The following is a 19,437-nucleotide window of genomic DNA, read 5'->3' as shown; positions in this document are numbered from 1 at the left end:
CAAACTGACAACTCATAGAAAAGGAAAAACAAGTGGTCTGAAAACATGAAAAAGTGCTCAGTCTTACAAAGAAATGCAAACTAACATGGCACCATTTTCCATTAATCAGATAGACAAAGATGAAAGAGTCTGGTAATATACGCAGTATTGGCACAAGTGAGGGAAAACAGCAGATTTCACACTGTATGCCCATCCAGACCAGCACCTTATTTTGAGGGTGGTCTGACAATATTTGTCAAAATAAAAAAATTACATACAGTCATGTGCCACATAACGATGGTTCAGTTGATGATGGACGGCATACATAATGGTGGTCCCATAAGAATATAATGGGCTGGGCGCGGTGGCTCTCGCCTGTAATCCCAGCACTTTGGGAGGCCGAGGTGGGCGGATTGTCTGAAGTCAGGAGTTTGAGGCCAGCTTGGCCAACATGGTAAAACCCTATCTCTACTAAAAACATACAAAAAAATTAGCCGGGTGTGGTGGCGGGTGCCTGTAATCCCAGCTACTCAGGAGGCTGAGGCAGGAGAATTGCTTGAACCTGGGAGGGGGAGGTTGCAGTGAGGTGAGATCGGGCCACTGCACTCCAGTCTAGATGACAAGGCAAGACGCCATCTCACCAAAAAAAAAAAAAAAAAAAAGGGAATATAATGGACCGGGCTGTGGTGGCTCACACCTGTAATCCCAGCACTTTGGTAGGCCAAGGCAGGAGAATCTTTTGAACTTAGGAGTTTGAGACCAGTGGGGACAACATAGCAAAACCCCATCTCAAAAAAAAAAAAAAAAAAGATTATAATGGAGCTATCCTGTATAGACATACCTTTTTTTTTTTTTTTTTGAGACGGAGTCTCCGTCTGTCGCCCAGGCTGGGGTGCAGTGGCCGGATCTCGGCTCACTGCAAGCTCCGCCTCCCGGGTTTACGCCATTCTGCCTAAGCCTCCTGAGTAGCTGGGACTACAGGCGCCCGCCACCTCGCCCGGCTAGTTTTTTGTATTTTTTAGTAGAGACGGGGTTTCACCGTGTTAGCCAGGATGGTCTCGATCTCCTGACCTCGTGATCCGCCCGTCTCGGCCTCCCAAAGTGCTGGGATTACAGGCTTAAACTGTACCTTTTCTATGTATGGATGTGTTTAGATACACAAATACCATTGTGTTACAGTTACCTACAGTATTCAGTACAGTAGCATGCCGTAAGGTGTGTAGCCTAGGAGCAATAGGTTATACCATATAGCCCAGGTGTGCAGTAGGCGCTGCCATCTAGTTTGTGTAAGTACACTTCATGATGTTTGCACAATGACGAAATCACCTAATGATGCATTTCTCAGAACATATTCCTGATGTTAAGCAATACATGACCGTATCTTGACAAAGCCATTTTATTTCTAAAACTTTAATGTTACAGATTTATTTGTAAAAGTATGTAAAAATGATTGTAAAGGATATGTTCTGCTGCATTATTTGTAATAACAAAAAACCAGAGGATAACATAAATGTTCTATAAGAAGGGTCAGATTATGGATGGCACATTCATATAGTGGGGTATTATGTAGCCATTGAAAAAAAGGGTACTGGCTGGGTGCAGTGGCTCATGCCTATAATCTCAACACTTTGGGTGGCCAAAGAAGGAGGATTGCTTGAAGCCAGGAGCTTGAGGCCAGCCTGGGCAATATAGCAAGACCCTGTCTCTACAAAGGAGAAATAAAAAAATTAGCCAGGTTTGGTCTCAGCTACTGCGGAGGCTGAGATCGGAGGGATCGCTTGTGCCTGGCAGGTTGAGGTTGTAGTGAGCCATGATTGTGCCACTGCACCCCAGGCTGGGAGATAGAGTGAGACCCTATCTCAAAAAAAAAAAAGAAAAAAAAAAATACCCCCCTGTAAAATGTTAAGAAGTCCTGGATGTGGGCCAGGTATGGTGGCTCACACGTGTAATCCCAGTACTTTGGGAGGCATTGCCAGGAGGACTGAGGCCAGGAGTTTGAGACCAGGCAGAGCAAGATAGCAAGACTCCATTTCTATAAAAAATAAAAAAATTAGTTGGGCATAGTGGTGCATTCCTATAGTCCCAGCTACTCAGGAGGCTGAGGTGGGAGGATTGCTTGAGGCTGGGAGGTTGAGGCAGCAGTGAGCCGTGATCACACCTCTGCACTCCAACCTGTGCAACAGAGTGAGACCCTGTCTCTAAAAACAACAACCAAAAAAACCCAACACAGTAATGATATAGAAAGATCTACAGTCGGGTGCGGTGGCTCATGCCTGTAATCCCAGTACTTTAGGAGGCTGAGGCGGGCAGATCACAAGATCAAGAGATCAAGACCATCCTGGCCAACATGGTGAAACCCGGTCTCTACTAAAAATACAAAAATTAGCTGGGCATGGTGGTGTGCACCTGTAGGGCCAGCTACTCAGGAGGCTGAGGTAGGAGAGTCGCTTGAACCTAGGAGGTAGAGGTTGCAGTGAGCCAAGATCCCGCCACTGCATTCCAGCCTGGCAAGAGAGCAAGACTCCATTTCAAAAAAAAAACAAAAACAAACAAACAAACAAAAGAAAGATTTTCCGGTTGTAGTATGTGAAAAAATCAGAGTGTAAAACAAGAGAATCCCATTTCTGTGTGTGTCGTGTGTGTCTCACACAGTCAGGCACAGAAGGAGTGTGTATATGCACATGCACATTTATGTCAGTGTATATATGCATACATACAAGGCTGTAGGTTTGTTTGTTTGTTTTTTTTTTGAGACAGAGTCTCACTCTGTTGCCCAGGCTGGAGTGCAGTGGCATGATCTTGGTTCACTGCAACCTTCACCTCCTAGATTCAAGTGATTCTTGTGCCTCAGCCTCCCAAGTAGCTGGGACTATAGGCACGCACCACCATGCCCAGTTAATTTTTGTATATTTGGTAGAGATGGGGTTTCATCATGTTGCCCAGGCTGATCTGGAACTCCTGGCCTCAAGTGATCTGCCTGCCTTGGCCTCTTAAAGTGCTGTTGCCCAGGCTGGAGCTCAGTGGCACAATCATTGCAACCCAACATCCCAGGCTCAGGCAATCCTTCCATCTCGGCTTCCCAAGTAACTGGGACTACAAGTGTGTGCCGTCGATGCCCCACCAATTTTTAAATTTTTTGTAGAGACGGGGTCTCCTTACGTTACCCAGGCTGATCGTGAACTTCTGGCCTCAAGCAATCCTTCCCCCTCAGCATCCCAAACTGCTGGGATTACAGGTGTGAGCCACCTTGCCCCGCCCTGTACAAAGATATTCATAAAAGCAGTTAATAATAGTATGTTTGATCCTGCCATCACAGGGGTGAGGTCAAGGACAAATGTGATAAATTCTTTTAGAATCTATTTTTAAAAAAGAAGAGATGACAGTGGTGACAGTCAGGGAACAGATAAGCAGGTAGATTGTGTGGGCCTAGGCTGTTTAACTGGTGTTTAAAATGAAGCAATTGCTGAGCCTGCTGTATTTCATTTAATGGGGACTAGTAGAGCAACAGCCAGAAATTCTTCACTTCCCATCCAAGAGAGGCAAAAGTTATCTTCCCTTCAATAATAACCTGGGAACTGTAGGATTAAGGTGTTTTTTTTAAAAAAAATACTACTATATAACTACCAGTATAATTTAAAATAATTAGGATCTTATTAGAATAAGAAACAGGTGTCTGCCTGAAGTAGACAGTCACTGAAGTCACTAAGTGGCAGAAGACAGAAAACAAAAAATTGAAAGTAGGAAACAATCAGCAGATATGATACCAAACATGAGCTGTCAGTGACAATGGATTAAGTCCTTCAATTAATGGCTGACCCAGATGGAATTAAAAGGAGAAATCCAGGCTGGGCTTGGTGGCTTACAGCCATAATCCTAGCACTTTGGGAGGCTGAGGTGGGAGGATCACTTGAGTCCAGGAGTTTGAGACCAGCCTGGACAACATAGTGGGACCCCATCTCTATTTTATAAAAATATTTTGAAAACAGAAAAAAAAATTTAATTGTGTTCTGCTTTAAAAAGACAAATTGGCCCAGAATGGCAAAGAATAAATAAAACAAACATGGGCAAAAGAGAGTCAGATGGTACCAATAATATCAGGCTAAGTAGCATTCAAGATAAAGATTATTAAATAATAAGTTATTTAATACTAGAGTAATTGCATATTAATGAGACCTACAATCCATGGTAGAGAAATTATAGTCAATAATAGTTTTATGTATTCATTAAGGTAACAACAAGCAAACAAACTTTAATAGTTGTATATGCTTTATAGTTGTTTTATGTGCATTAATTTTCATTTCCTATGAAGCAAGCACTATTATCCACATTTTGTTGATGTAAAAACTGAAGCAGAGAGATTAATTAGCTTGCCCAAGAGATGTGACATTCTGGGATTTGAGACAGTGGTTTGGCTGTGTAGGTTGCTTCAATAACCAAGAGATGCTTCAAATCAGATTTTTAAAATATGTTTTTCAGAAGCATTTTCCTGATCCTTCTCCCCTTACATGGGTATTAGTCTTTTGGGTTGAAAAACACGAGTAAGTGCTAGAAGAGCAAAATATGCATCCAGCTTTAATCGTATGGCTGTTTTTCTGAGCCTTGGCATTTCATTGCTTTTATAATAGACATGAAGGTTTTTGGGTTTTTTTTGGCTGAGAATAGCACTGAACTCAGTGGGAGGGACTGTGGGTTGTAAGTTGTCCGCCTCTGAATGGAGTTGAATTTAAGTTTCTCGGTTTCCAAAGAATGGTTTGTTTAAAGACCCTCAAATTGCAAGTTAGAACTGACTTCAGTCTTTGAGGTTTTACCATTTAGTGAATTTTTCTTAAAAAGCAATTCAATTGTTGATGAAAGGTGATGTTAAAATTATCCCAGATTTATCAGTCTTTTTTTTATTGTCCCTGGATTTTGAGTCATGGAAAGCCTTTCCTTATTCTAAGGTTAACAAGAAATTCACCCATGTTTTCCTCTAGTATTGCATTGTTTCATCTTTTATGTTTATTATTTATTTTATTTTATTTTTTTGAGACAGGGTCTCACTGTGTCACTTAGGCTGGAGTGCAGTGGAATGATCTCGGCTCTCTGCAGCCTCTGCCTCCTGCCTCCCGGGTTCAAGCGATTTTCCTGCCTCGGCCTCTTGAGTAACTGGTATTACAGGCACCTGCTGCCACGCCTGGCCAATTTTTGTATTTTTTTTAGTACAGATGGGGTTTTGCTATGTTGGCCAGACTGGTCTCGAACTCCTGACCTCAAGTGATCCACCTGCCTTCGCCTCCCAAAGTGCTGGGATTACAGGCGTTAGCCACCGTGTCTAGCCTAAAATTTATTCTGATATGTGGTATGATATATGGTTCTAACCACTTGGTTATGGTGCATTATTTTCTAAATGTGGTATTGGATTCTTTTTATATTTTGTTTAGAAGTTCTGTATCAATATTCATGAGCACCATTGGCCTCTAGTTGTTGTTTTTCTTTGTGCCGTCTTTATCTGGTATAGGTATCAGTGTTATATTTACTTTGTAAAAGGAAGTTGGAAGCTTTCCTTTCTTTTTAGTACTCAGGAATAATTTTAAGAATTGGGACTATTTGGTCTTTGAAGGTTTGGTAGAATTCCACTGGGAACCCATCTGGACCTGGTGATTTTCTGTGTGGTAGTTCCTTAATTGTTTTCTCTATTTTTTTCTTATTTTTAATCAGGTAGCCTCTGAACCAGAGTAGGTTCAGAGAGGCTCCCTCTATTTTTTTTAATACAAATTGGTCTGCCTAAGTTTTCTTACTCTAATGGGTTAATTTTTGTAGACTGCATTTCCCTGAAAAATTACACATTTGTTCTAGGTTTTCTGACTTATTTCCACAACTTTTTAGTCTTTCCCCCTGGCATCATGCCCCTTTCCATAAACAGGGCTCTGATGTGCCAGCAGTATTTTCACACTTTGGGTGGACTTTCTGTTTCTGGGGGTGGTTTTAGAGCAATTTTAGGCCTGCCACTCGCTCCGCTGTTCTCTACACCATGCTGTTTTTCTCAGAATGCTCTTCTTTTGCACAAAGGCTTGGAGTAGGAGGATGAGCAGTCACTCACTGACTTTTGGTATATTTTCTTTTCTTGCTTACAGGTAATCTGGAAGTTTGGGCATTCTCTTAAGCTGAGGGTGTGGTTTTCATGTCATTTTATTTGTTTATTGTTTTCTTGTGTGTATTTCTTAGAGACAGGGTCCCACGCTTGCCCTGGCTGGAGTGCAGTGGCATCTTGATCATAGGTTACTGCATCCTCAAGCTGCTGGGCTTAGGTGTTCTACCTCAGCCTCCTGAGTAGCTGGGACTACAGAAGCACACCACCATCCCTGACTAATTATTTATTTATTTATTTATTTTTTTGAGATGGAGTCTTGCTCTGTCGCTCAGGCTGGAGTGCAGTGGTGCGATCTCCACTCACTGCAAGCTCTGCCTCCTAGGTTCACGCCATTCTCCTGCCTCAGCCTCCTGAGTAGCTGGGACTACAGGTGCCCGCCACCATGCCCGGCTAATTTTTTGTATTTTTAGTAGAGACGGGGTTTCACCGTGTTAGCCAGGATGGTCTCGATCTCCTGACCTTGTGATCCGCCCATCTCGGCCTCCCAAAGTGCTGGGATTACAGGTGTGAGCCACCGCGCCCGGCTTTTTTTTTTTTTGAGACGAAGTCTTGCTTTGTCCCCCAGACTGGAGAGTAGTGGCGCAATCTCGGCTCACTGCAACTTCTGCCTCCCAGGTTCAAGCAATTCTCTCACCTCAGCCTCCCGAGTAGCTGAGACTGCAGGTGTATGCCACCATACCCGGCTAATTTTTGTAATTTTTTGTAGAAACAGGTTTCACCATGTTGGCCCTGCTGGTCTTGAACTCTTGACCTCAAGTGATCCACCCGCCTTGGCTTCTCAAAGTGCTGGGATTACAGGCTTGAGCCATTGTGCCTGGCCCCTGGCTACTTTTTAAATTTTTTGTAGAGATAGGATCTTGCTATGTTGCCCAAGCTGGTCTTGAACACCTGGCCTTAAGCAATCCTCCTACCCCAGCCTCCCAAAACACTGGGATTTACAGGCATGAACCATTGTGCCTGACTTGTTTTGTTTTTAATTCTATGTTGTTTTTGAAGGATGTGTGGGTAGAGATGGATTTAGGCAATCATTGTTGTCCTTGGCTACCTGAAAGTCCAGGCACTCTTCTAGATACTTTATAAATATTAACTCATTTTATCCTCTCAACAACACTATGACATGGGTACTATTACACCTTCCATTTTATAGGACTTAACAGAGGACTTAACTTAGCCCAGGGTCACAGAGAGGTGGGCTTCAGACCAAGACAATCTGGCACCAGAGTCTATGTGGCTACCCCTAAGGCTTTGCCACCATGTGTTAGTGATTCTCAACCCGTCATTTGGGGAAGGGACTGCGTTTTAAAAATTTTTTTTTTTTTAATTTATGTTTATTTTATTATATTTTTGAGATGGAGTCTCCCTCTGTTGCCGAGGCTGGAGTGGAGTGGTATGATTTCAGCTCACTGTAACCTCTGCCTCTGGGGGTCAAGTGATTCTCATGCCTCAGCCTTCCAAGTAGCTGGGATTACAGGCGCCAGCCACCATGCCCAGCTAATTTTTGTATTATTATTATTATTATTTTTTGAGACGGAGTCTCACCCTTTCGCTCAGGCTGGAGTGCAGTGCTGTGATCTCGGCTCACTGTAACTTTCGCCTCCCAGGTTCAGGTGATTCGCCTGTCTCAGCCTCCCGAGTAGCTGGGACTACAGGAGCGTGCCACCATACCTGGCTGATTTTTTGTATTTTTATTAGAGATGGGGGTTTCACTATGTTGGCCAGGCTGGTCTCAAACTCCTGACCTCAGGTGATCTACCCGCCTTGGCCTCCCAAAGTGCTGGGATTACACGCATGAGCCACCGTGCATGGCCGGATTATCTTTTTTTTTTTTAAAACCCAAACCATAAACCCAATATTCTGAAAGATTTGGTCTCCACACCTGTATTATATAATAATTAGTCTTTCCTTTTTTTTCCTGTTGGTAGAAGGCACATATGCCACTCAGTTTCCAGCTGCCACACCTAATTAGCATAATTGTTTTCCAGCCAAAAGCAAAAGAGAGTTGACATTTTAATTAGCTTATGTAGGTAGACAAATTGAGGCTTAATGTAAGAGTTTCATTAGGCCGGGCGCGGTGGCTCAAGCCTGTAATCCCAGCACTTTGGGAGGCCGAGACGGGCGGATCACGAGGTCAGGAGATCGAGACCATCCTGACGAACACGGTGAAACCCCGTCTCTACTAAAAAAATACAAAAAAACTAGCCGGGCGAGGTGGCGGGCGCCTGTAATCCCAGCTACTCGGGAGGCTGAGGCAGGAGAATGGCGTAAACCCGGGAGGCGGAGCTGGCAGTGAGCTGAGATCCGGCCACTGCACTCCAGCCTGGGCGACAGAGCAAGACTCTGTCTCAAAAAAAAAAAAAAAAAAAAAGAGTTTCATTATACCTTTTTGAAAAATTATAAATAGCTAGAAGCCAGTTGTCATTACTTTTTGATCCCTTAGAGCTCTGGGCATCTGTGTGGGAACCACAGATGAAAGAAGCTGCAAGCAAGGGTTTTTTTCCTTAACAGAATAGTTTAACCATTCTGAATGCAAAAGTATTGGGTGCTAGAATAATAGGTATCACATAAATTGAGGTTGACATTTTCCTGGGTGAAATTCTATTCTGTCTCAGTCTTCTTTTTTTTTTTTTCAGACGGAGTCTCACTCTGTCACCCAGGCTGGAGTGCAGTGGTGCGATCTTGGCTCACTGCAAGCTCCGCCTCCTGGGTTCATGCTATTCTCCCGCCTCAGCCTCTCAGGTAGCTGGGACTACAGGCGCCCACCACCACACCTGGCTAATTTTTTTGAAGTTTTAGTAGAGATGGGGTTTCACTGTGTTAGCCAGGAGGGTCTCGATCTCCTGACCTCGTGATCCGCCTGCCTCGGCCTCCCAAAGAGCTGGGATTACAGGCGTGAGCCACCACGCCCCTGGCCCCTTTTTTTTTTTTTTTTTTGAGACGGAGTCTCGCTCTGTCGCCCAGGCTGGAGTGCAGTGGCTGGATCTCAGCTCACTGCAAGCTCCGCCTCCCGGGTTCACGCCATTCTCCTGCCTCAGCCTCCCGAGTAGCTGGGACTACAGGCGCCCGCCACCTCGCCCGGCTAGTTTTTTTTTTTTTTTTTTTTTTTTAAGACGGAGTCTCGCTCTGTCGCCTAGGCTGAAGCATAGTGGCGCGATCTCAGCTCATTGCAACCTTCGCCTCCCGGGTTCAAGTGATTCTTCTGCCTCAGCCTCCCGAGTATCTGGGATTACAGCTGCATGCCACTACTTTCGGCTAATTTTTGTATTTTTAGTGCAGATGGGGTTTCACCATGTTGGCCAGGCTGGTCTCAAACTCCTGACTTCAGGTGATTCGCCTTCCTCGGCCTCCCAAAGTGCTGGGATTATAGGTATGAGTCACCGGGCCAAGACTCAATCTGACAGGCTCTCAGAGAGAGTAAAAAGCAAATGAGTATTTCATTATTTTGATCTGAGCTTTACGATTTTTCTTTTCTTTTTTTTTTCGAGATAGAGTTTTGTGTTGTTGCCCAGGTTGGAGTGCAGTGGTGGCGATCTCGGCTTACCGCAACCTCTGCTTCCTGGTTTCAAGTGATTCTCCTGCCTCAGCCTCCCGAGTAGCTGGGATTACAGGCATGCGCCACCATGCCCGGCTAATTTTGTATTTTTAGTGGGGGCAGAATTTCTCCATGTTGGTCAGGCTGGTCTCGAGCTCCCAACCTCAGGTGACCCACCCACCGCGGCCTCCCAAAGTGCTGGGATTACAGGTGTGAGCCACCTCACCCAGACTTTTTTTTTTTTTTTTAAATCTGAGAGAAGGTCTCGTGCTGTTGCCCAGGCTGGAGTACAGTGGTGTGATCTCTGCTCACTGCAGTTTCTGCCTCCCAGACTCAAGTCATCCTCCCACCTTAGCCTCCTGAGTAACTGGGACTACAGGCATATGGCACCACACCTGGCTAATGTTTGTATTTTTTGTAGAGACAGGGTTTTGCCATGTTGCCCAGGCTGGTCTTGAACTCCTGACCTCAGGTGATCTGCCCACCTTGGCCTCCCAAAGGGCTGGGATTACAGGCGTGAGCCACTGTGCCTGGTCTCTTTTCTCTGTTGTAAGATACTTGAATTGGGTCAATATTTGTGGAGAAGTCTCTTTTTTTTTTTTTTTTTTTTTTTTTTTTTTTTTTTTTTGAGACGGAGTCTCGCTCTGTCGCCCGGGCTGGAGTGCAGTGGCCGGATCTCAGCTCACTGCAAGCTCCGCCTCCCGGGTTTACGCCATTCTCCTGCCTCAGCCTCCCGAGTAGCTGGGACTACAGGCGCCCGCCACCTCACCCGGCTAGTTTTTTGTATTTTTTAGTAGAGACGGGGTTTCACCATGTTAGCCAGGATGGTCTCGATCTTCTGACCTCGTGATCCGCCCGTCTCGGCCTCCCAAAGCGCTGGGATTACAGGCTTGAGCCACCGCGCCCGGCCGAGAAGTCTCTTAAAAGTTCACTTGTCAGTACCAGAACTCTGCATTTAATATTGACTTATATTCCTGGGAGCATTTCAGAACATTCTGTTAGCCTAGAAAGATCCAGGATAATTTGACTTTAGAAGTTACTGTTGCCATGAATCTCGGTGACTTTTGGAATCCATGAGGAACATCTTTTTACTGGAAACTAGAGAGGTCTTCTCTGAAGCAGATGCCATTCATGATGGATTTCATCATTTGTGGGTTTTAAAAAACATTTTAGTTTGAAATAATTTCAAATTTAAATAAAAGTTGCAAAATAGTACAAATAATTCTATTTACTTTTCATCCAGATTTACAAGTCAACCTTATACAGGTTGAGTATCCCTTATCTAAAATACTTGGGACCAGAAGTGTTTTGGATTTCACATTTTTTCAAATTTTGGAATATTTTTATTATATACTTAAGCATCTCTAATCCCCAAATCTCAAATCTGAAATACCTGAAATGCTGTGATGAGCATTTCCTTTGAATGTCATACGGGCAATTTATGTATTTATTTAATTAATTTATTTTTGAGATGGAGTCTTGCTCTATCACCCAGGCTGGAGTACAGTGAGTGATCTTGGCTCATTGGAAACTCCACCTTCTGGGTTCAAGTGATTCTCCTGCCTCAGCCCCCTGAGTAGTTGGGACTATAGGCGTCTGCCACCATGCTGGCTGATTTTTGTATTTTTAGTAGAGATGGGTTTCACTATGTTGGCTGGGCTGGTCTTGAACTCTTGACCTCAGGTGATCTGCCCGCCTCAGCCTCCCAAAGTGACCATGCTGAGCCACCAAGCCCGGCCCATTTTTTTTGAGACAGAGTCTCGCTTTGTTGCCCAGGCTACAGTGCAAGTGGCACAATCTCGGCTCACTGCAACCTCTGCCTCCCAGGTTCAAGCAATTCTCCCTGCCTCAGCCTCCTGAGTAGCTGGGATTATAGGCGCGTGACACCATGCCCAGTTAAGTTTTGTATTTTTAGTAGAGACGGGGTTTCTCCATGTTGGCTAGGCTGGTCTCGAACTCCTGACCTTAGGTGATCCACCTGCCTCGGCCTCCCAAAGTGCTGGGATTACAGGAGTGAACCACTGCGCCTGGCCGTGGATTTTGGAGCATTTTAGATTTGGGATACTCAACCTGTACCATGTTTGCCTTCTCTCTCTCTCTTTCTGTGTAATATATATATATATATAAATTATATATACACTACACATATATGTATGTATTGCATGTATATGTATGTATTTTATATATAAAATGCATATCTACATATAAAATACACATGTATATATACATGAGTACATATATGTGTCTCTATATTTAAGCTTTGTTGGACCCACTTGAGGGTAAAATGCAGACATGGCATCTCATTGCTCCAAAATACTTCAGGATATATGTCCTAAAAATCAAGGACACGGCCGGGCGCGGTGGCTCAAGCCTGTAATCCCAGCACTTTGGGAGGCCGAGACGGGCGGATCACGAGGTCAGGAGATCGAGACCATCCTGGCTAACACGGTGAAACCCCGTCTCTACTAAAAAATACAAAAAACTAGCCGGGTGAGGTGGCGGGCGCCTGTAGTCCCAGCTACTCGGGAGGCTGAGGCAGGAGAATGGCGGGAACCCGGGAGGCAGAGCTTGCAGTGAGCTGAGATCCGGCCACTGCACTCCAGCCTGGGCGGCAGAGCGAGACTCCGTCTCAAAAAAAAAAAATAAAAATAAAAATCAAGGACACTTGGTTACATAACCACAGTATATCACCAAAATGTATATTATAAGAAGACTACTATCAAATCTTTATACCTCTTTCAAATTGTTTCAGTAATATCCTTATAGCAAAAGACAAAACAACCACAAAAACTCTTCTTCCCTTTTATTTTGTTTGTTTTGGTCCATTATATTTCCAGGTTATGCGTTAATGCATTGCATTACTTGCTAAGTCTTGTTACTGGCCTTTAATTTGGATATTTCTTTGCATCCTGCCTGACTCCTCTTCATGGTTATATCTTTTTTTTTTTTGGAGACAGAATTTCACTTTTGTTGCCCAGGCTGGAGTGCAATGTGCTATCTCGGCTCACTGCAAACTCCGTCTCCCGGATTCAAGTGATTCTCCTGCTTCAGCCTCCAGAGTAACTGGGATTATAGACCTGCACCATCTCGCCTGCCTAATTTTGTATTTTTAGTAGAGACGGGGTTTTGCCCTGTTGGTCAGACTGGTCTCGAACTCCTGACCTCATGATCTGCCCGCCTCAGCCTCCCAAACTGTTGGGATTACAGGTGTGAGCCACCGTGCCTGGCGTTTTTTTTTTGTTTTTGTTTTTTTTTGAGACAAGGTCTTATTCTGTTGCCTGGCTTGGAGTACAGTGGTATGATCTTGGCTCACTGCAACCTTGACCTCCTGAGGATCCTCAGGGATCCTCCCACCTCAGCCTCCTTAGTAGCTGGGACTATAGGCACACACCACCATTCCTGGCTAATTTTTATATTTTTTATAGAAACTGGGTTTCGTCGTGTTGCCCAAGCTGGTCTTGAACTCCTGGGCTCGAGTGAACCACCTGCCTTGGCCTCCCAAAATGCTGGGATTACAGGTGTGAGCCACTGCACCCGGCCCTAATTTTTGCATTCATTCATTCATTCATTCATTCATTCATTCATTCATTCATTTATTTATTTATTTATTTATTTATTTATTTATTTATTTATTTATTTTGAGGCAGAGTCTCACTCTGTTGCCGGGGCTGGAGTGCAGTGGCCGGATCTCAGCTCACTGCAAGCTCCGCCTCCCGGGTTTACGCCATTCTCCTGCCTCAGCCTCCCGAGTAGCTGGGACTACAGGCGCCCGCCACTTCGCCCGGCTAGTTTTTGTATTTTTAGTAGAGACAGGGTTTCACCGTGTTAGCCAGGATGGTCTCGATCTCCTGACCTCGTGATCCGCCCGTCTCGGCCTCCCAAAGTGCTGGGATTACAGGCTTGAGCCACCGCGCCCGGCCGAATTTTTGCATTTTTTATAGAGATGGGGTTACACTGTGTTGCCTGGGCTGGTCTTGAACTCCTAGGCTCAAGCGATCTTCCCATCTCAGCCTCGCAAAGTGCTGGGATTATAGGCATGAACCGCTGTGCCTGGCTGAGGATTAAGTTTCAACCTGAGGGGACAGGCATTCAAACTATAACACTGTCCTTTCGTCACTGGCTTAGTTCACTTAGAATGTGTATCTATTCATCCATCTATATACGCTGTAGAATGTTTATCTATTCATCCATCTATATACGCTGTAGAATGTGTATCTATTCATCCATCTATATATGCTGTTTCCTTTCACCTGTTGGCTTTTGCAAATAATGCTGCTATGAATATGAGTTATAGAAATATACCAATTTGGGCCGGGCACGGTGGCTCAAGCCTGTAATCCCAGCACTTTGGGAGGCCGAGACGGGCGGATCACGAGGTCAGGAGATCGAGACCATCCTGGCTAACACGGTGAAACCTCGTCTCTACTAAAAACTACAAAAAACTAGCCGGGCAACGTGGCGGCGCCTGTAGTCCCAGCTACTCAGGAGGCTGAGGCAGGAGAATGGCGTGAACCCGGGAGGCGGAGCTTGCAGTGAGCTGAGATCCAGCCACAGCACTCCAGCCTGGGTGACAGAGCGAGACTCCGTCTCAAAAAAAAAAAAAAAAAAAAAAAAGAAATATACCAATTTGAATCCCTGTTTTCAATTACTTTGAGTGTATACCTGGAAGTGGAATTTCTGGATCATACGGTACTTCCATTTTTTTTTTTTCTTGGATTATATGGTACTTCCATTTTTTTTTTTTTCTTTTTGGAGGCAAGGTCTTCACTCTGCCACCCAGGCTGGAGTGTAGTGGCATGATCTCAGCTTACTGCAACTTCAGCTCCCTGGGTTCAAGTGATTCTCCTGCCTCAGCTTCCCGAGTAGGTGGGATTACAGATGCGTGCCACCATGCCCAGCTAATTTTTGTATGTTTAGTAGTGATGGGGTTTCACCATGTTGGCCAGGCTGGTCTTGAACTCCTGACCTCAAGTGATCTGCCCACCTTGGCCTCCCAAAATTCTGGGATTACAGGCGTGAGACACCGCACCTGGCCTCCATGTTTCAATTTTTAAACAAACAATTAGTTAAAAAAATAGGAAACCAAGAGAATGAACTATTTCCTATTTTATTCCATGGGTTATAATCTGTTACTATCCTTGTTTATTTTGAGGTACAAATTGTCCCTACTTTGGCCAGCGGAGGATCCTGCAGTTTGTCTCCTGTGTCCTTTTCATAGCTCCTCGTTGGAACTCTTTCTCACTGGCCCACAATAGGATGTTCCAAGTTCATCTTCTTACGTTTACTGCCCCAACCCTGGGATCAGCCATTTCTTCAAGGAGGCCAGTTCCTTTCACTGGAGAATGAAAAACCCAATATGTAGAAACCAAGATAGAGGTGTTAGGTGTGATTGCTACTGGAGTGTCATTACTTCCAAACCCTTTCAGAAGAGACCTAGGAAATGTGTGTGTGTGTGTGTGTGTGTGTGTAATCATAAAAACATGTACACATACACCAAAGCATATATTTCTTTTTTTTTTGAGACGGAGTCTCGCTCTGTCGCCCAGGCTGGAGTGCAGTGGCGCAATCTCGGCTCACTGCAAGCTCCACCTCCCGGGTTCACACCATTCTCCTGCCTTAGCCTCCCGATAGCTGGGACTACAGGTGCCCGCCACCACGCCCAGCTAATTTTTTGTATTTTTAGTAGAGACGGGGTTTCACCGGGTTAGCCAGGATGGTCTCGATTTCCTGACCTTGTGATCCACCTGCCTCAGCCTCCCAAAGTGCTGGGATTACTGGAGTGAGCCACCGCGCCCGGCCTGTATTTCTTTATTATTATTATTATTTTGAGATGGAGTCTTTCTCTGTCGCCCAGGCTGGAGTGCGGTGGGACAATCATGGCTCACTGCAACCTCTGCCTCCTGGGTTCAAGCAATTCTCCTGTCCCAGCCTCCTGAGTAGCTGGGATTACAGGTGCCCACCACCACGCCCGGCTAATTTTTGTATTTTTAGTAGAGATGGGGTTTCACCATGTTGGCCAGGATGGTCTCCAACTCCTGACCTCAAGTGATCTGCACACCTTGGCTTCCCAAAGTGCTGGGATTATAGGCGTGAGCCACTGCTCCCATTCAGAATCATACATATACATATATATTTCTGTATCTACATATATGTCTTTACATATATATATTAAAAATTAGAGTTTGCACTAATACCTCCAATTACCATCTAACATCATGAAATTTATTCTGGCTTTCTCCCTTCTCATATATGTGTCTCCCTTCCCAACAGTGAGAAACCTGGCTTGCTGTCCTCAACATGGTGACTTCTTTATTAAGTAGTTTATTTATTCTTTTTTTTTTCTTTTTTTTGAGATGGAGTTTCGCTCTTGTTGCCCAGGCTGGAGTGCAGTGGTGCAATCTCGGCTCACTGCAACCTCCACCTCTCGGGTTCAAGCGATTCTCCTGCCTTAGCCTCTGAAGTAGCTGGGGTTACAGGCATGCACCACCACACCCAGCTAAGTTTGTATTTTTGCTAGAGACGGGTTTCTCCATGTTGGTCAGGCTGCTCCCAAACTCCCAACCTCAGGTGATCTACCTGCTTCGTCATCCCAACATGTTGGGATTACAGGCGTGAGCCACTGTGCCCTGCCTCTAGTTTATTTATATTTATTCCATGTGCTCAGTCTTGCAACCACATGGTCTGTTTTCTTGGGCCTGGCCCCATCAGTGCACAGTCTTAATACCCTAGTCCCATTCCCTCTGATCATATCCCCAGCCCCGCCTACTGAATCCCAGGTCTCTACCAAGGGAAAGGCAGGGAGGAGGCATTGACCAAGGAGAAGAGGGGGAAGGGACAGGGAAGGTCTTGATTTGTATTTTCTAAAACTACTCTGCTCATAATGCATCTTAGCTGTGTTGTTGTGGAAAGTAGTGCTGACAGTGTGTTTTTTTTTTTTTTAATTACTTACTCTCTCTCTCTTTTTAAGATGGTTTCACCCAAATATCACTGGTGTGGAGGCGGAAAACCTACTGTTGACAAGAGGAGTTGATGGCAGTTTTTTGGCAAGGCCTAGTAAAAGTAACCCTGGAGACTTCACACTTTCCGTTAGGTAAGTTGGAATGAAAAGAGAGAATCCTGAGAGTGTTTTCCAGGTAGGAAGTGGTAAAACCATGCTTGGACAGCTTGCTGCCTGCATTTGGAGCTTGAAGGCCTTCCCTGAGCCCTGGGCTGCCTTCAGAGTTTGTGGAGTGGCCTCCTGGACATTTAGCAGAAGGGGAATAAGGAGGGCCCTTCTTTTCCCCCTGAGACCTCATGGAAGGTGAGTTGGAGCAGGTCATAGAAGTTCTTAAGCCCTCCAGTGCTTAAGCCTTGTTCCACGCATCTGGAACCTGGTTTCTGCATTTTTCTTTTCCTTCCTGTTGATTTATTTAAAAAATTTATTTCTTTTCAATTTTTTTTTATAGAGGTGGGTCTTCCAGTGTTGGCCAGGTTGGCCTTGAACTCCTGGCCTCAAGCAATCCTTCTGCCTCAGCCTCCCAAAGTGTTAGGATTACAGGTGTGAGCCACCATGCCTGGCCTTCTTTTTTTGAGACAAGCTCTTGCTCTGTTGCCCAGGCTGGAGTGCAGTGGTGCGATCACAGCTTACAGCAGCCTTGAACTCCTGGGCTCAAGTGATCCTCCTGCCTCAGCCTCCTGGGTAGCTGGGACTCCAGGCTTGTGCCACCATGCTCAGCATTTTTCAAAAATATTTTTTGTAGAGATGAGGTCTCACTGTATTACCAAGGCTGATCTTTAACTCTTAGCCTCAAGTGATCCTTATGCCTCAGCCTCCCTAATGTTGGGATTACAGACATGAGCCACCACACTCAGACTCTGTTGGTTTCTTAACAAGAAAAATACTTGTTAAGAGTTTCTTCAGCTCACTTTCCTTTATCAACAAGTAAAACGTGACTGAGGAAGTTGTGGTCCCCTTTGTTCCCCTGCCCAGGCCTGTTTCCCTCCCTCTTTCCCCAGAGGAAACCACCAAGAGGTTGGCATATATTTTTCCTGAACATATTTTTATAGTTGTACTGCATTTGTACTGTGTATGAACAATACAAAGTTGGTTTTTGTGTTTTAAAAATTCATATACATGGATTTATAATGTATGTATCATTTTGCAACTTAAAATTTTTTTTTGAGCTCTCTGCTGATTGATAAAGATCTAATTTTTTTTTTTTTTTTTTTTTTTTGAGACGGAGTCTCGCTCTGCCACCCAGTCTGGAGTGCAGTGGCTGGATCTCAGCTCACTGCAAGCTCTGCCTCCCGGGTTTACACCATTCTCCTGCCTCAGCCTCCCGAGTAGCTGGGACTACAGGCGCCCCCCACGTCGCCCGGCTAGTTTTATTTTGTATTTTTTAGTAGAGACGGGGTTTCACCATGTTAGCCAGGATGGTCTCGATCTCCTGACCTCGTGATCCGCCCGTCTCGGCCTCCCAAAGTGCTGGGATTACAGGCTTGAGCCACCGCGCCCGGCCTTTTTTTTTGAGAAGAAGTTTCACTCTTATTGCCCAGGCTGAAGTGCAATGGCATGATCTCAGCTCACTGCAACCTCTGCCTCCTGGGTTCAAGCCATTCTTCTGCCTCAGCCTCCAGAGTAGCTGGGATTACAGGTGTGTTCCACCATGCCCAGCTAATTTTTGTATTTTTAGAGATGGGGTTTCACCATGTTGACCAGGCTGGTCTCAAACGCCTGACCTCAGGTGATCCACCTGCCTTGGCCTCCCAAAGTGCTGGAATTACAGGCATGAGCTACCATGCCTGACCCTTTTTTTTTTTTTTTTTTTTCCCCCGAGACAAAGTCTCACTCTTTCGCCTAGGCTGGAGTGCAGTGGCCACAATCTTGGGTCACTGCAACCTCAGCCTCCTGGGTTCAAGCAGTTCTCCTGCCTCAGCCTCCTGAGTAGCTAGGATTACAGGCGTGTGCCGCCATGCCAGGTTAATTTTTGTATTTTTTGTAGAGACTAGGTTTTACCATGTTGGCCAGGCTAGTCCTGACCTCCTGACTTAAAGTGATCCCCCTGCCTGGCCTCCCAAAGTGCTGGGGTAACAGGCGTGAGCTATCGCGCCTGGCCTGAGAAATCTCATTCTTACTTCTACTCCCTTGCAGCACACTATCTCCATCCTGTAGGTAGCCATTTCTATTAATTTCTTGTTTATTCTTGTGTGTTTCTTTCATTCTTTTTCTTTCTTTTTTTTTTTTTTTTTGAGACAATCTTGCTCTGTTGCCCAGACCGGAGTGTAGTGGCACAATCTTAGCTCACTGCAACCTCCGCCTCCTGGGTTCAAGTGATTTTGATGACGCAGCCACCTAAGTAGTTGGGATTACACCGCCACGCCCAGCTAATTTTTGTATTTTTGGTAGTGATGGGGTTTCACCATGTTGTCCAGGCTAATCTCAAACTCTTGACCTCAAGGGATCTGCCTGCCTCGGCCTCCCAAAATGCTGGGATTATAGACATGAGCCAACATGCCCAGCCCTATGTTTCTTTTTACAAAAATAAGCAAATTTATATTTTTATTACTATTTTCCTTTTATTTTTACACATCAAGTAGAACATTAAATATATTTCTTTGTAATTTTTTTCACTTGCCTAAATCTTTTAGTGATCTCTCTCATCTTTTTAATCAGCTGGATAGCATTCTATCGTGTGAATATTTCATAACTTCTATATACTGTCACCAATAGGTAGCGATTTAGTTGTGTCCGGTATTTTAAAATGATATATAATGCCTCCATGAATGTAGTAACCTTTTGCATATATTGTTTTGTGCTTTG

General features: G+C 44.8%; 1 protein-coding gene across 2 annotated transcripts in view; it reads left to right on the top strand.

The window, feature by feature from the left end:
* PTPN11 (protein tyrosine phosphatase non-receptor type 11) overlaps positions 1–19,437 on the top strand; it is a 107,332-nt gene that overhangs the window by 12,150 nt on the left and 75,745 nt on the right. For both annotated transcript variants that reach the window (XM_010378723.2, XM_030938698.1), the window contains exon 2: positions 16,606–16,728. In XM_010378723.2, coding sequence (XP_010377025.1) covers positions 16,606–16,728 — 123 coding nt within the window. The remainder of the gene's footprint in view (positions 1–16,605; positions 16,729–19,437) is intronic.

The sequence above is a fragment of the Rhinopithecus roxellana genome, chromosome 10 (genome assembly GCF_007565055.1).
Source record: "Rhinopithecus roxellana isolate Shanxi Qingling chromosome 10, ASM756505v1, whole genome shotgun sequence".
Taxonomy (NCBI): Eukaryota; Metazoa; Chordata; class Mammalia; order Primates; family Cercopithecidae; genus Rhinopithecus; species Rhinopithecus roxellana.
The sequence above is the reverse complement of the archived record's forward strand: the minus strand, read 5'-3'. Positions and strand labels throughout refer to the sequence as shown.